General features: G+C 30.5%; 1 protein-coding gene across 4 annotated transcripts in view; it reads left to right on the top strand.

Moving 5' to 3' along the window:
• Positions 1-17376, top strand: part of Pclo (piccolo presynaptic cytomatrix protein) — a 402900-nt gene that overhangs the window by 188846 nt on the left and 196678 nt on the right. For all 4 annotated transcript variants that reach the window (XR_013435134.1, XM_021735866.3, XM_078040136.1 and 1 more), the window contains exon 4: positions 8254-8946. Coding sequence is in view for 3 of the 4 variants with exons in the window: in XM_021735866.3 (XP_021591541.2) it covers positions 8254-8946 (693 nt within the window). In the remaining variant the exon portion in view is untranslated. The remainder of the gene's footprint in view (positions 1-8253; positions 8947-17376) is intronic.

Consider the following 17376-nt stretch of genomic DNA (forward strand, 5'->3'; position numbering starts at 1 on the left):
ACCATAAGTGATCATCACGTGTGATCCATAACAGCACATTGATGGTCCTGCTAAATTTTTCTATACATACAAAAAAAAAAGAATATGAATGGTGTTTTCATTCTCTCTGCAAAGTCTCAGACTGAATTTTACTTATGATACACTGTAATGGAAATCATCTGGGAAGGCAATTCTGGAAACTTAGTTCGAACTAGAACTGTATTTGCACTTTGCATAATCAACACATTGATTCTTTTCTGCAACAAAGGCTTTGCCTAACCACCTTGTCTCTCCAACCACCTTGAATCCATTCTTTATCATGTAATCAGTCTGGTACAACCCACCGTTCCTCTGCATTATCAGGCTTCCTGTGCTGTGATACTTTTCTGTCTTTGAATATGCTTAAATTTAAAAGTGGGGATTGACTTTTATTTATCCTATAAAATATTCTGCACATTTTATTCATCTGCAGTATGCTTTAAATACTCTATCTTCCAAATGCAAATGACTTTGAATCATCTTAAATTCTCCTATGGTAGCATATGTTAGAATCTTTAAAATAAATATTGTTTTAAAATTCAGTCAATCATGGCTTATATTACTGAGTAGCGACTAAGAAAGACTTAAGAGAAGTTTTTGGCTTGGATTTAATTATTCATACATGCTAAATTACCTCACAGGTCTTATAATTGGATATAACAAATTATAAGAGTTTAAGGATCAGAACTTATTTTAAAATGAACTTGAGGTTTGGGCACAGTAGCATAATCCTAGTAATCCCAACTACTTGGGGAGCTGAGGCAAGAGGATCCCAATTTGAAGGCCAACCTGGGTAACTTGGAGAGACTTTGTCTCAATTTTTTAAAAAAGAAAAAAATAATTATAAAAAAAGTAAAAAGTTGGGAATGTAGCTCAATGGTAGAGTACCTGCCTTGCAAGTGTGAGTCCCTGGGTTGAATCCCCAGTACCCCACCCCCCAACACACACACATACACACACACACACACACACACAAATTTACTTGAAACCCATATAACACAAAACTTTGTTTTAAAACATGTAGTTTAAAAATTATATCTTTTTAAAACAATATACATAACTACTCACATAATTGATTTATTGAAATACATGTATAAATATAAACATATATTCAGTCAATTCAGATATATTCAAACAATTGCTTATATATATAAATACATGGTATGAGTATTTGTACCCCCGTTAGAATTCAAAAATTGAAATCCTAAAATCCATGGTGATATACATTAGGAATATGGGCCTTTTGGGAAGGAATTAGTTCATGAGGGCAGAGTCCTTATGAGTGTGATTCATACCCTCATTGAAGAGGCCTGGAGAAGGTTGCTTCACTCTCCATCTGAGGTCACAGATAGAATGTACTAACTAAGCACCAGAAGTGGGACCTCAAAAGATACCAGATCTGTAAGCACCTTTAATTGAACTTCCCAGCCTCCAGAACTATGAGAAATAAAGGTCTGTTGTTTATAAGAAATTTTACAGTAATTTTTGTCACAGCAGCCTATGCAGTCTGAAAAAAAATGCATAGATATAGATATAGATATAGATCTTGCAAAGCACAGTAAGTCCAAATTTTTCTGTAGCGAGTTCCGTGAAAATTGTGTTAATGTAATAATTCACAATTATTTTAATTAATTTAGGCACATTTTAGGTGTTATTTACATAATGATCTTTAAAACATCAAACACTCTGAGGTGGATTTTTTTAGTTTAGGAAAATATATGCAAAGTGTGTTGATAAAGCAACCGGAAAAGGATTCTGGTTTAGCCAAAGGGAAACAAGCAACCAACAACAAAAAAACAAGAGTAGGAAATTCTAAACATAGTTTTAATGTCTGCTGTAATATACATCACTTTAGTTGGCATGTGGTTATTGTGGACATGTCTCTTAGTGTATTTGACATTATATAGAAGATTACATTACAAATTTCTAATAAAAGAAACAAAGCAACTTCTACTTCGCTTGAGTATGTGAGAGTGGGAAGGTCTTACACAAATAAACATATACAAAAAGAAGAGATGAAACATACTCAGAAAAAAAAGAGGAATAAGATGTGATCAATTTAAATCTAGGAATGATAACCACAATATAATTTCTAACAGCCTTCAATATTCTGTTATGTTTCAATATTGATTTCTAATATTTACAATTAGTAATGTAAATATTAATGTATTAATGTAGAATAAATTGAATCTTTGTTATTTCTTATTTTTCATGTTCATATTTTGTAGTACATGTTATGTAATTGTGTTTCTACATATGAGCAAGTAAGAAAGAACCCTAATCATTCAATTTATATCAGTCATTTTTGTGTTAATGATTATAAAAGCAAGGGGGTCTATACAGTCTAATTTAAAGTGTATAATAATAAAAGAACCTTATGCATGTTCATTTTCTGGAGGGATAGAGTAAGATCAGAAATCTCTAAAATGCATCATTGTGTACACTCAGCAATCTCATGAGTGATTGCAGATTCTTAACATCCAAATTTTGAAACTGCTTCTATTGTGAATTCACTCCTTTGCTTCTTTATAGTTGACAAAAGGAAATGTATCTATAAAAAAAAGAAAAACAAATTATTAGGATATCAACTTGAATCATAAGACTGCCTGGAACTAATATACACAGACCCTTATATTGCTAAATTTATCAGTTCCACTGATCCACATGGTAAGTTGCAAGTAACATTTTTCCCTAATATGTGGATTTATCAGTGAATGAAAAGGTGATTTATAAGTGGAATATTATTGTAATTAATTGTCTGCTTAAATAACTTTCTTAATAAGCAAATTAACAGGCCAAGAAAATTTAAATATTATATAATTTTTTAAAATTTTTGAATCGAAAGTTGTTTAGTAGACAAAGCACTCAATGGCATTATAGTATCAATCCCATTATCACTTATAAAGTCTTTCCTTTATAGAATTTAAATTTTACTTACACTAAAGGCAAGAGTTGCAAGGAGACATTTCTTAAGTAAACAGCTGTAAATAAAAATTAATTAATTTTAAAAAGATGTAACCTACAGCCTTTTCTTAAATACTTCTACTAGAAATAACTACAGGAGCTTGCAATTAGTTCAGTTGGACATTTAATGAAAGCTCATGATTAAATGATATTTTCAGGGTACAAATACAATTGCCAATGTAGAATTTGTGACCATCATTTCCCTACCATTTTAAGCCTAAACGGCAAACTTTCAACCTGATGCAGGTCTTATTATCAGGCTTCCAAAAAGATATGTAGAAAAGTAAATAGGAGCCCTGAAGTTCTAAGATTTTCCTTAATGGTATTGTTGCTATAGTGACAGCCAAAATGTTATACCAAGCAAATTGCTTATTGATGGGAAAATGCTGAGTAGCACAGCAGCATCCTTTTTCTGTTTTTTTTTTTTTATTGCCTTCATTTCCAACTCTTAAGATTAATGGATTTTTTTTGAGTGCTGTTTTGTTTTGAGCAAGCTTTGAGGATTTGATGTTAAAATAAATGCATTTTATTATCATGCAGTGACTGACAATTGAATATATTTGAATATGGTGTGATCAACCTAGAGTTATTTTTTATACACTATTTGTTTATCAGAATTTTTTCTCTACTTGGAACTGAATTTTTGAATTGTAGTTATTAATGTTAAAGGAGCAAATAGGAATTTGGTTTCATAGCATGGAGACTTCTGAGCTTAATATATCTAAAACTAATATCGAAGAAACATAGCCTTTTTTAAGGTTTATAACTGTTAAGAGATATGTATAATAGTATATTCAAAATATATGTTAATTACTGGTCTTCTTTATTTTTAATAAAAAACCAAAAACCTCAATTAGCTTCAATAATTTGTATTTCTCTATGTAGTAAATTCAGTGATATAATAGAAATTCCTTCAATGTCTCTGTATATGAGTATATGTATGTATATATGTCACTGTATATATATACATACATACACTCACACATATATACACTGATATATATGCACATCTGTATAAAATACATGTACATATATAAAAAATAAAAAACTTTTGTCTCAATGATGATAAGAAAATATTACAAAGATAAAATCATAATCCATTTGATACTTAACCTTAAGGCAGGATATGAACTATCATGTGTTTCCCAGTTGTTCCTCATATAGAAAGGGTTGGGGCTATGTTTAGATAAATCTTTTCAGCTAATGAAAGATGTATATGTCAGTGATATATTATGCATTGAGTTTTTGTAAAACTTAAGGACTCCTCTTGATTAATTTATTTCCCAGTTGCTACTGGTTTAAAAGCAGTGGCAGTTAATGGATTATTGAGGAACTAAAAGTACAGATGAGATATTTTGGCCTTATAAATATAATACTTCATTAAATTCCTGAATGTGGTAATACAGAAATCTTTGTACTATTTTTATTAAAGAATGTGACCTACAGCTTTTTGTATTCCTATGCTGATTTACAGTATTTACAAATATAGTTTTTTGAAGGAAACTTCTCAGGTAATTTTGTTTGTAATTAACTATGACACAATAATGATGATAACCCTTATGGTCTAAAATGAACTTTCTTAGAGAAATTTATTGGTATTCTTTTCTATTCATTGTTAAAAACTTGGGCTGTTTTGTTTTGACATTTGTTTTTCCCTAGCCTTGATATTTTTCAGTGATATATCTAGGCTCCTACTTAAAAAAACAAAATTAAAATTTACATATTGAAAGAAATGTATAATTTCTACTGTTACTATAGGTTGTTGTTTTCAATTCCTCATTGACATTGTAAGTTTTACTTGAAGATTTTGGTTGACATTCTAATTTTGGTTTTAGATCTGCAGAAAAAAAGAAGAGAAATATACAAGCCTGACAATTCAACATTTCTAATTGTCGAAAAATTATCCTTGTGTGGCTTATAATTAATCAAATGCCTTGGTTCCAAACTAAATTCATTGGACAGTCCTGTTGCATCCATTATATCCTTCTATTTCTTCGAACAATTTTAGTTTCTTTCTGCCTCTAGATTTAATTTCTACCTGTATAGTTAGGTAACTACATTCTTCATGATTGATCTTGATATAGCCAGCCTTGTACAGAAACTTTCACTGAATCTCAGTTTCTTCCACAAAGTGTCTAATTTCTTTATGTGGCAATAAATGCTAAGAGTCTCTACTTGATTCTTCAAGCTTATCTATCCTTTTCTTCTTACAACTAAACAATATATTTGTTGTTTAAATTTCCACATGTATTCACATAATTATATTTTTGAAGCATTTACATATATTTTGATATGCCTCATCCCTTACTGTAGAGGCTGAATTTCAATGTGAATAAAATAATCAGGCCTTCCCCTGAAGTTATTGTCTTTGATTGCTACTGAATATAAATATATTTTTGCAGTCAGTATTATATTATCTTAAATAGTCAAATGGTGACAATAAATAATTTTGACAAAATTATTTAACATTCATAATTTATTCCATTTATCTATTTTAAGGTCAAATCTTGGAAAATGTGTGGCTAGAAATGGTATCTCCCTCACTCTGCATTGCAACACAGTATCTTTCTCCTGCCTATTTATTTTTTATTGCATATTGTAATTTTTTTACTCATGCTTTATGTCTTCTCCTTGAATGTAAGTTTACTAATACAATAAGCCTTGCAAATACACTTCCCAAATGATGTATGTATTCAGTAGATATAAAGAGAATAAATATGTACAGAATAGATAGATACAGGAATGAATTATGTTTTTCTTATGTGACATGATAGAAACATCAATTTCCAAATTAATTCTGATTACAACCAGTCAAAATATAGTGAAAATAATTAGGATTGACCTCCTTATTAGCAACGTAAACCACTCAGATACTCAAGGTACTAAGAATATGGCAATTTAATGTTAAAAGTAATTATAAAATAGCAATGATTAAAACAATATGGTTTAACTAAATTCATATGGATAGGAATTTTAGCAAATCATTAAATCAGAATAGCCAGTGAAGATCTCTGAGTGACACCACTTTTGTCTTGAATTTATACCATTGCTTTCTGTTCATATGACAGGCCTCAGTTACATGGTGATTATCACCGCTTTATAGTTTACCAAGCATTACATTGCATTAGGAAAATGAAGCACTTTATAATGACAAAATAGAGTAAGTATATTATACCTTTTATCCTTTTACTTCGATTTCAAATCACTTGAAAATGAGTGTACTTTCAGTTTTCTAATAGACGAAAGCTGTATTTCTGGTATATTAAAAGTTTCTGACTGACTTACATTGGGACATGGCCTGATGGCAATGCTCAGGACACCTGCATATGTTTTTCAGAATTCGTATGACAAAATAGCACTGTGCTGTAGCTACTTGTATCTGTATTGTCTTTAAGAAAGCCATATTCTGAATGAAAATATCTTAAGGCTTGGCTTAATTCAGTAACGGTTTTCAAAGCTGCAGCATAGGTGATGACTGGTTTTCTGTAGGTATTGTAGAGATGCTTGCTTCAGGGACAGTTCAACACAGGACTGGAACTTTTAGTATTTGACATAAAGGATCAAATAAGTTTCTTTCCAATGACTTGTGTACAAAATCATTATATAAAGAAGTGACAGTTTCCTTCAGAGCTACTTAAATATGAAATTAAGGAGCGAATTGATATGGGTTGATCATATACATGAAAAGCCAATGAGGGGCTGGGGTTGTGACTCAGTGTTAGAGCACTTGCCTACCACGTGTGAGGCACTGGGTTTGATCCTTAGCACCAGATAAAAATAAATATAATAAAGGTTTTGTGTACACCTATAACTTAAAAAAGTAAATAAATACATAATACATCCTAATGTTTTATATAAACTTTTACTGAGGTTAAAGTATTGACATTTGTCTTTACAATTTTTAATCAGCAAATAAGAAATATGGTGGTTTAGAGATTTCAAAACAGTCACAGATATTAAGTAACATTGTCTGAAGATACTGGAAGCTGAAATAAGTAATGAAACAGATCTTTAGTAATATTCTACAACAGTAAGTGGTTTTTGTCTCTAAATAAAGCTAAGCTCCTAGAAAGAGTATGCCAATCTGAAAAGCAATTTGAAATTGGCCTTCTCAAGAGACAATGCAACATATGAATGCAATAATATTTGTAGGTTCATTATCCCCTTTGTCTTATAAAATGGGTGCATATCAAATGGTAATAATTACAAAGTAGATACATGTATAGCCTTTATTTCTTACTATTAGAAATGGTATCATGTAGGAAAAAGTACAACATGAATTTCTGTAATTTTATCAGTCTAACATCATCTGTTTCTTGTGTGATCATTTGTCAAGAATTCTTATTTATGAATGGTTTTCAGTTTTTATTTGCAAAAACTTTAACTTGACAGTTTGTCAAGAAAGTAGACACACTTTTCTTCCACTCTCGGGATTCTGCTTAAATAGTTTTGGAGTCGTTGCTAGGAAACTGTATGTCTGAATACCACCTCAGTTGATTTGGTACAGGTGGCTTTGGTTTACAGGCTGAAGAGCAAAGAGATGGAAATGTTTCAGACAGCAGATTAGAATATTCTGAGGAAAAGATGACAAACAGTTTGAGCTGTTGAATTCTATTTGCTCAATTGCATGAGGAAATGTAATTTGTGTTAATAATAATGTTATTTTATTAATTCAAAATCAGGTTGATATTTATGCACAATTGGTTCTTAAATTCGACCTGTACTTGTAAAGTTCTATTCTGGTAGGTAGAAATGTATTTGGCCCATGCCAAGAGTTAGGAGATGATAAGCTATATCTAATAATGACTTTTGATTAATTGATTGTTAAAAGGAAATTACTATAAAATGTAATATTATTTGAATAAATTCATGATAAAATTATAATTTTGAAACTCCAAACTTAAAAAAAAATATTTTTTTTAACATACAGATTCCTCCCCATCTCTAGCCTTCAAACATGGAGATTGCCCTGGGACATCTCTAGTGTATTTTTTTTCCTCTCTTTTTGTTTTATATTTTGATTTGCTTTCTAATTTATGGTGAGCATAGTGAATTGTTAGTATCTAGATATTTTTGCCTATTTTTACAACTCAAGTAGTCTTTTGTACTCTTTTTAAAAAGTCACTGTTTCATTGGTTTAGAAAACAATGACCCACCTTCTTCTTATACCAAAGGAAAAAAAGCAACCAGACATTGCCAAATTTTCACCTACATAATTACACTGAAACAGATACATTACAGTCAATCTGTTCATTTCTATTTTATTTGCAGATTCAAGAATGGCTTTGTTTAAATTGCCAAACCCAGAGAGCAATATCAGGACAGCTAGGAGACATGGGCAAAACACCAACTGTACCAGCAGGATCCAAAGCCTCTCCGGTACCTGTCCCTGCAGAACCACCATCTCAGAAAACAGCAGTGCCTGCCCAAGTAAAAGTAAAAAAGAAGGAACCAGAAGTAAAAGCTGAAGTTGAAAAACTTATTCCAGAAAAAATAAAAGAAACACCTTCAATTGATAAAATTCCGCCTAAGGGAACCACAGATCAAAAACAAGAAGAGAGTAAACTAAAGAAAGATGTTGTCTCAACCCTTCAAGAAAAAAAGCTACCTTCCAAAGAAGAAAAACCCCTCTCAGAAGAAAAAGTATTAATCTCCGAGGAAAAGCAGCCAACCTCTGAAGACAATAAGTTACCCCCAGAAGCAAAATCATTGGTTGTAGAAGAGAAAGACAAACATGAGGTACTCAAAGCTGAAGGACAGACTGCTGAAGAAACACATGAAAGCAGAGTGTCTCCAGAGGCAGTCCAAGAAGAAAAGCAACCACAGGCCCAAATGGAAGATTTGCCACCTGGTACACAGAGTTTGCCCAAGGAAGAACTTAAAATAACTGCAAAAATGAAAGAACAGCCACAAGCAGCAGGCATCACAAAATCTGATCAGGTGGAACCTGGGAAAGAAAAAACAGTAAGTTATATTTTTCTAACTTTGCTTAGTCTCCTGTGTTTATATACATATACCAATTATTTACAAAATGCACTAATTTTTACTATATACACAAATTATTCAATGATAATTACAGACCTGAAGGACTTTACGCAGTGCATTATATTTTCAGAGAAATGTAATAAGTTTTTGCTGAAATTTACTTTAACTTTAGATAGTTTAATCAAATTTACATAAAATATAATTATGATTTGTTTTTCTATCTCATGTCTATCAAATAACTTATCTAAATTATATAGAGTGATAAATTTCCTATAGTTTTAAGTTACTCCCTTTCTTCACAATAGACATGTCAATATTTCCTTTTAATGTAAAATTATGTGTCTTTATATGTTCCTATTCATTTAGTCACTTGGTTTTCAAAAGGCTACAAGTTTCTTCCCACTTGAAAGCCTTATAAGGTATGGTCATCCATAAAATGATTGCCAAAAGTACAAAAGAGTTGTGGCTAAAATCCAGAATAAAAACAATTATTCATAAAGTAGTTTATTTTAGTATTTAACCACAATTTTAACATTATGTATTGTTCAGTGTATCTAATATTGAGGATTTATTTATAATCCAAGTACAATCTGGAATAATATATATTCTTCAGCAGAAACTTTTAAGAGTACCTCACTTTAAGTAGTATTTGCACAAACAATTGTATCATTTTTAAAGTAGCTCTGATGTTTGTAGAGCTACAAAAGATCTTACACCATCTAATGGAATAATTTAATTCACAGTTAACAGCAGTGATATATAGAGAAATTATTTTATCAGTACTAAAGACCCAAGTAGAAATTATAGTCTATTACAACCCTGATTTAATTTTTTTTAGTCTATAGTTTGAATACATGACTGCTAACCCTAACCCTTCTCTAATATATGATGCACTGCACATTAACTAAATGAATCCTGGTATTCTTGTGTTATATAAATAAGTCTTATCAGAGCCAAAAATAAAAGCAGATTTAGTAGATTCTCCATTATAATGACTAGCTCTAGCCATCACTTCCCAATGCTTTTATTAGCAAACTCTTTTGTAGAATTTAATGTTTTATACAGATTCCCACTTTGGTAAACTCTCCATAGTTTTCATGAGCTCTTTTTTTTTTTTTTTTTCTCTCTAAGAAGTCTGGTAAATTCTAAAATGATAAATTGACTATCTCTCTGATTTTTCTTTTGCCCATCCCAAAACAATTAAGTTTTTCTTTGGGTTCTGTCTTCTTTCTCCCAGGAGATCCACATGAACACTTCTCACATTTACTCCCTTTCTTCACAATAGACATGTCAGTATTACTCATTCTCCTTCTGCCTCTGAGTGTTAGAACTTCATTTTCAAGTAACATGTAGATAGTTCCCTTCAAAACCTCACTATAAACTCAAATTCATTATGTCAGAGTCTTATTCACTTTTCTACAGAAGCATTTTCTCCTTCCAGCATTCTAATAATGGCATCATTACTCACTTACCACCTGCTTTCCATTGCTAATCTGTTGAGTGATCTGAGTTCTTCTTACCTTCCCTTTGTTCTCTACATGGAAGTTATTACACTCCCCTCCTAATCCTAAGGACACTATCCTACTTACTGCTTTTGTTGGCCTTTGTCAATGACTTGGGTAATCTGATTACTGATCACCATGACTCCTCTTTCTCACTTCTCTAGTATGTAGTTTTCAAATAAGTTGTTTTCAGGGTTAACAATTTAAGTACATCACTCAACTATTCCCAATGATTCTATGTTGAATTTTAAGCATAACTTAAGAAATACTTAAGATATTTTGAAGTACACTAATTTTGCTTCCATTCTACACATTTAGCATTTTCTCTTTATTATTAATCAATGCAACCTCAATATGCATGTACAAGTTGAGTAGCTATAATCCAAAATTCAAAAATCTAAAATGTTCCAAAATATGTGAGTTCAGACTCAGTGATGCTACAAATAGAAAATTTCACATCTAATCTCACGTGTGGGTCTTAGTCAAAATGCAAAGACATTAAATATATTGTGCAAAATCACCTTCGAGCAATGCACATAAGTATATATGAAACATAAGTGTATTTTATGTTTACTCTTAGGTACTACATCCAAGGTATTTCATTGTGTATATGCAGATATTCCAAAATCCAAAAAAATCTGAAGTTCAAAATACTACTTGACTCCAGCATTTTGTGTAATAGATATTCAACCTGTATTAATTTATTCATAAATTGAATATCTGCACTATTTTACTACTATGTTGTAAAGCATTCACAATGAATAGAAAATAAGTCAGTGAAATAAATTAAAATCATCATTATCATATTTATTTAAATATATGTATGTTTTCACATTAAAATGGTATTAAAAATAATATATATTTTAAAAACTTTGAATACATATTAATATTTTTTTTTAAATCCTGGTCTAAAGTTTTATGTTAGAATTATTTGAAATCCAACTTCACAGTTAAATTGTAGTATAAACTATTTTGACTGTACATAGCAGAAAATGGATAATTTTCACAAAAATATTCCATAAATGGAAGAAGTAATTTTTAAACACCAAATCTTTCTACCTGATTCCCATGTATAGCTTTGGACAGCAGTCCCGGAAACAATTGTGAAAAATCCACATATAAATGTTATTCTTCACTGATTCTCATCATTGTTAACTAACAGAAAGTGTGTTTTTAAAAAAATTTTATTTTTAACAAATGGATTTCAAAACTACTCTAGAGTTCTTCATTTTGGAGATTTTTAAGCTGATTAAAATATTATGTTTTAAAATTTATTGAATAAGTAGATATGACAGCTTTTAAAAGTGGAATGTCATTTTATGTAGCATAATAACATGATGATTTCAAAATATTTATCTTCAAAGAGCTGTTTCTACATCACAGTTTTCTCATAGAGATAGATAATATTTATATAATATACCTAAATATGTAACATGCAGCATTTTCTGGTAACCAGTATTTATTTTCTTCCTACATAGCTAATAAGTAGCACATTGCCAATAACCATTTGTCATCACCAAAAAGTTGGACAACTATGGAATTCTTCTCTTTTTATTTGAATTAATTAAATCTTCATATTCTGCTACTTTTAAACTAATTTAATGAATTTAAATAAGTAATTTAATTAAATTAGTAATTTAGTGAAGTTCTGTGAGTAAAATATTTTCATAGTTATTTTCCATCTCAGCACAAAGTTTTAAAATACCTTCAAAACACAAAGAAAGATCTCCTTGGTATAAAATGTACTACTTTAGTAACATTCCAAAGTACTATACAATCCTGACTTATTTATAACAGATACAGTAAATGAATTTCACATATGCTGCTATTTACGTAACCTTTGCAACTCTTATTGTTTAAAAAAGAATAATTCAAATAAGTGAAGCCACTCTTCAATATTTAATTTGCAAGTTTTGATATTAAAATATGTTTAATATATATATATATACATAAATGTGAAATTCACTGTGATATATTCATGTATGTAAAAAGAATAGTTTGATCAGTTTCATTCTACTGTTTCTCCCTTTTCCCATCCCTCTTCCCGCCCCTTAAGTCCCTTGGCTCTACTCCACTGATTTCTAATTTCATGGGATTCCCTAACCCCTTTTTTTCCCCTAGAAAATAATTTGGTCTAGCTTTTGCATATGAGAGAAAATATTGAACACTTGAATTTCTGCTTCTGAATTATTTTCTGTAGGGTGATGTTCTGCAGTTCCATACCATTAACCAGCAAATGTCAATATTTCTTCATTTTTTATTGCTGAGTGAAACTCCATTGTATGTATATATAAACTCACACAATGGAGTTTATATATACACACACATATATTTATATGTGTATATATATAAAACTTTCTTTATCCATTCATCCATTCACAAGCATTTGGGCTGGCTCTGTAACTTAATTGTTGTGAATTGTGGTGCTAGAAATATTGATGTGGCTGTATCACTATAGTATGCTGATTTTAGGTCTGGATAGATATATATATATATATATATATATATATATATATATATATATATATATATATATATATATATATATAAAGGAGTAGGATAGCTGGGTCATATGGTGGCTCCATTCCTAGTTTTTTTGGAGAATCTCTATACTGTTTTTCACTAATTAAAAAAAGGAAAAAAAAACTATAAATAAAATTCCAGTATAATAGAGGAAAGTGAAATGGGGAAAAAGGACATAAAGGAAAGGGGAAATACTGGGGAATAAATTGGAGCAAATTAAATTCCATGTTTGCCTAATAATGTCAAAATGAACCCCAATATTATGTTAACTATAATGTACTGATACAAAATCCAAAAATATATGTGCACCTTAATTAAACAAATCACTTAATATTGAGGTTGTTTTCATTGGTACATTTTTCTCAGGTGTTTAAAATAGTAAGTCTCTTAAGTATTTTATCATTTAAACAGAAATAGAGAGTATTATGAACTGAGGATAAACATTCTGCAGTTATTTCTTTGTTCTTTCTGACATAATTTGCCAGCAAAGAATGCAATTTGATTTATGACTTTTTTTTTCACATATTACTTTAGCCATTTTTCCATGGCAGGAGACAAATTTTCCCAAATAATATGTGACTTTGTTTGAATTTTAAGAAAATTCAAAAGAATACTTCAAATGTTTTAAATTCAATTTTGTCAAATTTTGTAAATTATTGAAATACTTACTTGCTGAAATTATAAAATTACATGATGGTTTCTCAGTAAACTGACTATAACTCCAAAGCATGTGATATGTTTAGGGTAAGGTTTGTTATTTACAACAATTGAAGTAGATATAGATTTCAAATAGTACTCCTGAAAACTATTTAGCTAACTTCATATCAGATTAATTTTTCATTGTTTTTACCATGTTGTTTTACAAGTCAATTGAAAGCTTATAATAGTATGAAAAGTATTAGCTTCCTCAGTAACATGTGTTTCTTACATTATTAGTTTATTCAATGCGTGATTCTTTTGCAGGGCTGTTTTGCCTACCACTTACTCATGATAGTTTAGTTGAAACAAGGTATTATAATCCACAACTCTGTTTAAACCATAAATTGTAATATAATATTATATTAAAGGAAGCAGTTAATATAAAGTTTGAACAAAGGAAATGATTGCCTTACTGTAACTTCTCATAGCAGAACTTCCAGTTTTCTGCCAGGATTTCCATAGATCATGTGACCAACTGACAAGAAGTGAAAGAATACTGGTATCAATCTATTTAAAATATTAATAAAACTTAATTTACTTTCTACTTTGTCTTTAAAACATAGAGTAAGGATCCTAATGATTTCTTCTCATTTCCCACTGGGTGATTTTACATAGCTGGCAGGATGTCTGCACCCTGTGGTGAGATTCCTGTTTAAGTGGCTTGATTTTCTCAATGCTCTGGATTCTGGCTCCAATATAGCTTTCAAGCAACCCTCAGCATTCTGCATAAGTGAGAAATCAAACACCAAACAAATGCGCCTCTGCAATTCCTGAACATAGACTGCTTTCTCCCATCTGAGCCTGCAGTTGGTTTCTTTCTATGTACCATGTAACACCTTCATTTCAACCCTATCAGAAAATCCCACCTGGGCCTCTAGGCCACTTTGGTGGCAACTATTTCATGAATCTTTTCTTCTTTTCCCAGTTTCAGTTCCTCCTCCTGCTGCTGAACTCCCTGTATTGATTAGTTTCTTAATTAGTTTTTGTCTAAAATCAAAACAGTACCTTTAATTTACCTCTTACTATATTCTAGGATTTGTGTTAAGTCCTTTCTCTTTCAATTAATCTACACAACTGTTGATAAGGCACATATTATGATAGTTGTATTAAAGATGAGAAAACTGGATTTCTATGCCCCAAATCATACAGCTGGAAGGCAGAAGACCTGGGATTATAGTCTACATGTGATTATAAAGGTTGTGCTCACAGCCACTGCACAAAATGTCTTTCTTCTGTGACAATTTTAGCATCCTACCATTTCATTATTAAATTATGTCTGTTTTAGCAATCCCCACTGCAGTCCTACTTTGTGTAGTTTTTACTTTTTGTATTTATTGATTGATTTGTTACTAATGTCATTCACGTTATTATTGTATGTTGTTTATATTTCTGTGTTGTTACATCATTTTGTTTCTTCATTCGAGCTTTTAAAATGTGTTTTTCAGGTAAAATATAAATTAGCCCTGAAATATAATAATGAATTTGAAAAGTATACCTTTTTACCTTTTTTAAAAAGTAATGTTGCTACAAAAAAAATCTGTCTTTTGACCTATATACTTAAACAGAATACTATTGAAGTCTATATTTTATATGTTACACTGGAACAAGATAGCCTGCTTCATCAAAAGTGAATTGTGAACAGGCTTTAGCATGTACTTTCTGTTTAAAATAACTGAAGGTTAGTATTCAAGTTACATACAGCTATTGTATAGTCATATTTCATGGGGGTGAAAATTAATCACATTTTCTGTAGTGACAAAAACTCCTATATCACAGTGCTTAAGTGGAATTATTTCATCCTTTGCTCAGACCCTGTAAGTTTTCTAGATATAATATAGTTTGGAGTCTTTCAAGCACTCAGACCAGGAATACATGTTTACATAAACTTTGTATAATAATTAAAGATCATTTGTTGCTTATTTAATGTTGCCCAATAAAACTAAATGACTTTGGGAAAATTAACCAAACACTTATTGTGGCCTTTTCTTTGCATACATTTGTAAATAACCTAGAATTCAGTTCCTATTCCCAACAATATTTTATATGCCTTCAATGGGGAAAGTTAAAGCTTCAACAGCTATGGACAGGGCACAGCCAGATTTGATACTGAATGTGTTTTGGCACATTCTTCAGTACTAGTAAATGCTTGAAGATATGCTAATATCAGAAGAGTTTCAAATGAGGCTTAATTTATCACTACTTTCCTCTCAGTGGTCTCTCATTCAATAAATGGTGGTGGCATGTTGGAAGGAAAATCTTTACTTTCTGTTTTTAGTTATTAAACTTAAAAAAATGAACCCTAGCCTTTAGAATTTTCAAGTAATTGTTTTATATTCACAGAATAGAAAGACTTAAGTAGTCATAATTCTGTATATGGGAAAAATGCAATGTATAGTAAAAATAAAAGTGATTGTAATAGAATATAATGCTAAATACATTAAAAAATACATAGAAAATGTTTAAAAAATACATAGAAAATGTTTTTCTCAGGGGAAATGAAAAATGATGTTGCTATTTTTAAAAGTATGTCTAAATTATACCTATTCTCACTGCCTGAATCGAAGATGACAAAAATTTTATGCAAAAGGAACATATGAATTATATGAATTTATAAGGCACAGATTATTCTAAATTGAATTACATGTAAAATGTGAAACACTTAATAAAAGTGCCAATTTCCTGAATACTAAAATGAGGAAAATGGATATTTGTTTTAAATCAGTGATATTCATACACACATATATATGTATAAATGTATTGCATTTTAAATGTATAACTTATCAAAAACAATTCAAATAAATTCCTGTCATTAAATATTATGTTACTAAATAACTTCATATTCTTTAAAATAAGTACACCCTCACATACTTTTGAAGCAACCGAGAAGAAAATTCCCAATCTTTTAGTCCTATGGAGTTTAGGAGAAAATGAGCCGAATTATGCCGCCTTCAAATCCTTTGATCATATTCTTCTAGTTTATAGAACTTCAGACACTTGTTTGAAGGTGGGTAATTAGAGAAAACAGCTCCATCTTACACATCATGTTTTGCATTCTTGTCTGTTTCATCTACTATTTTGCATTGGATTTAATTTACCCCATTAGACGATGTTATTAATGAAGTAGTGTTAAGCAATATAGACGAGTTAAAAGCAATATAGACTGCATGGGTGCAGATTGCACTCTTGTTCTAACCTAGAACTCTCACAAAACCAAGTAAGTAGTACCGGAAGAACGAAATGGATGGACAATGGATAATTGATTTAGTATGCCAATCTCTGTGTATAAACAACTTTTTAAAAATGATTGTTTACAGTTGTAAAGATGAATGTGTAGGTGCCTTAAATCCAAGAGGCAACAGACCTGGCTAGTGTCTGCTGATGACTCACAAGCTAATAGTTTAATGAAGTAGAAGGACACTCTATTAGGAGATTTCATACCTAAAGCTAGTTAGTGTGAAGAAAATTGACACTATTAAATTTTTGACATGTTCTGGTATAAAAAGTAAATGACCTATTTTCATTCTGAATATTTCAGCCAATCACCTTTTGGTCAACTAATTTGACTTCCTTATTAACCACTTCTAACATTTTGTCTTAGACCCAGAAACCTGTAGAGCAAAAATTTTACAGACTTGTCACCTTATAATGTGAAATAGGAAGATATCATTAAGTAAATAAAAAAATA

Source organism: Ictidomys tridecemlineatus, chromosome 2 (genome assembly GCF_052094955.1).
Source record: "Ictidomys tridecemlineatus isolate mIctTri1 chromosome 2, mIctTri1.hap1, whole genome shotgun sequence".
Lineage (NCBI taxonomy): Eukaryota > Metazoa > Chordata > Mammalia > Rodentia > Sciuridae > Ictidomys > Ictidomys tridecemlineatus.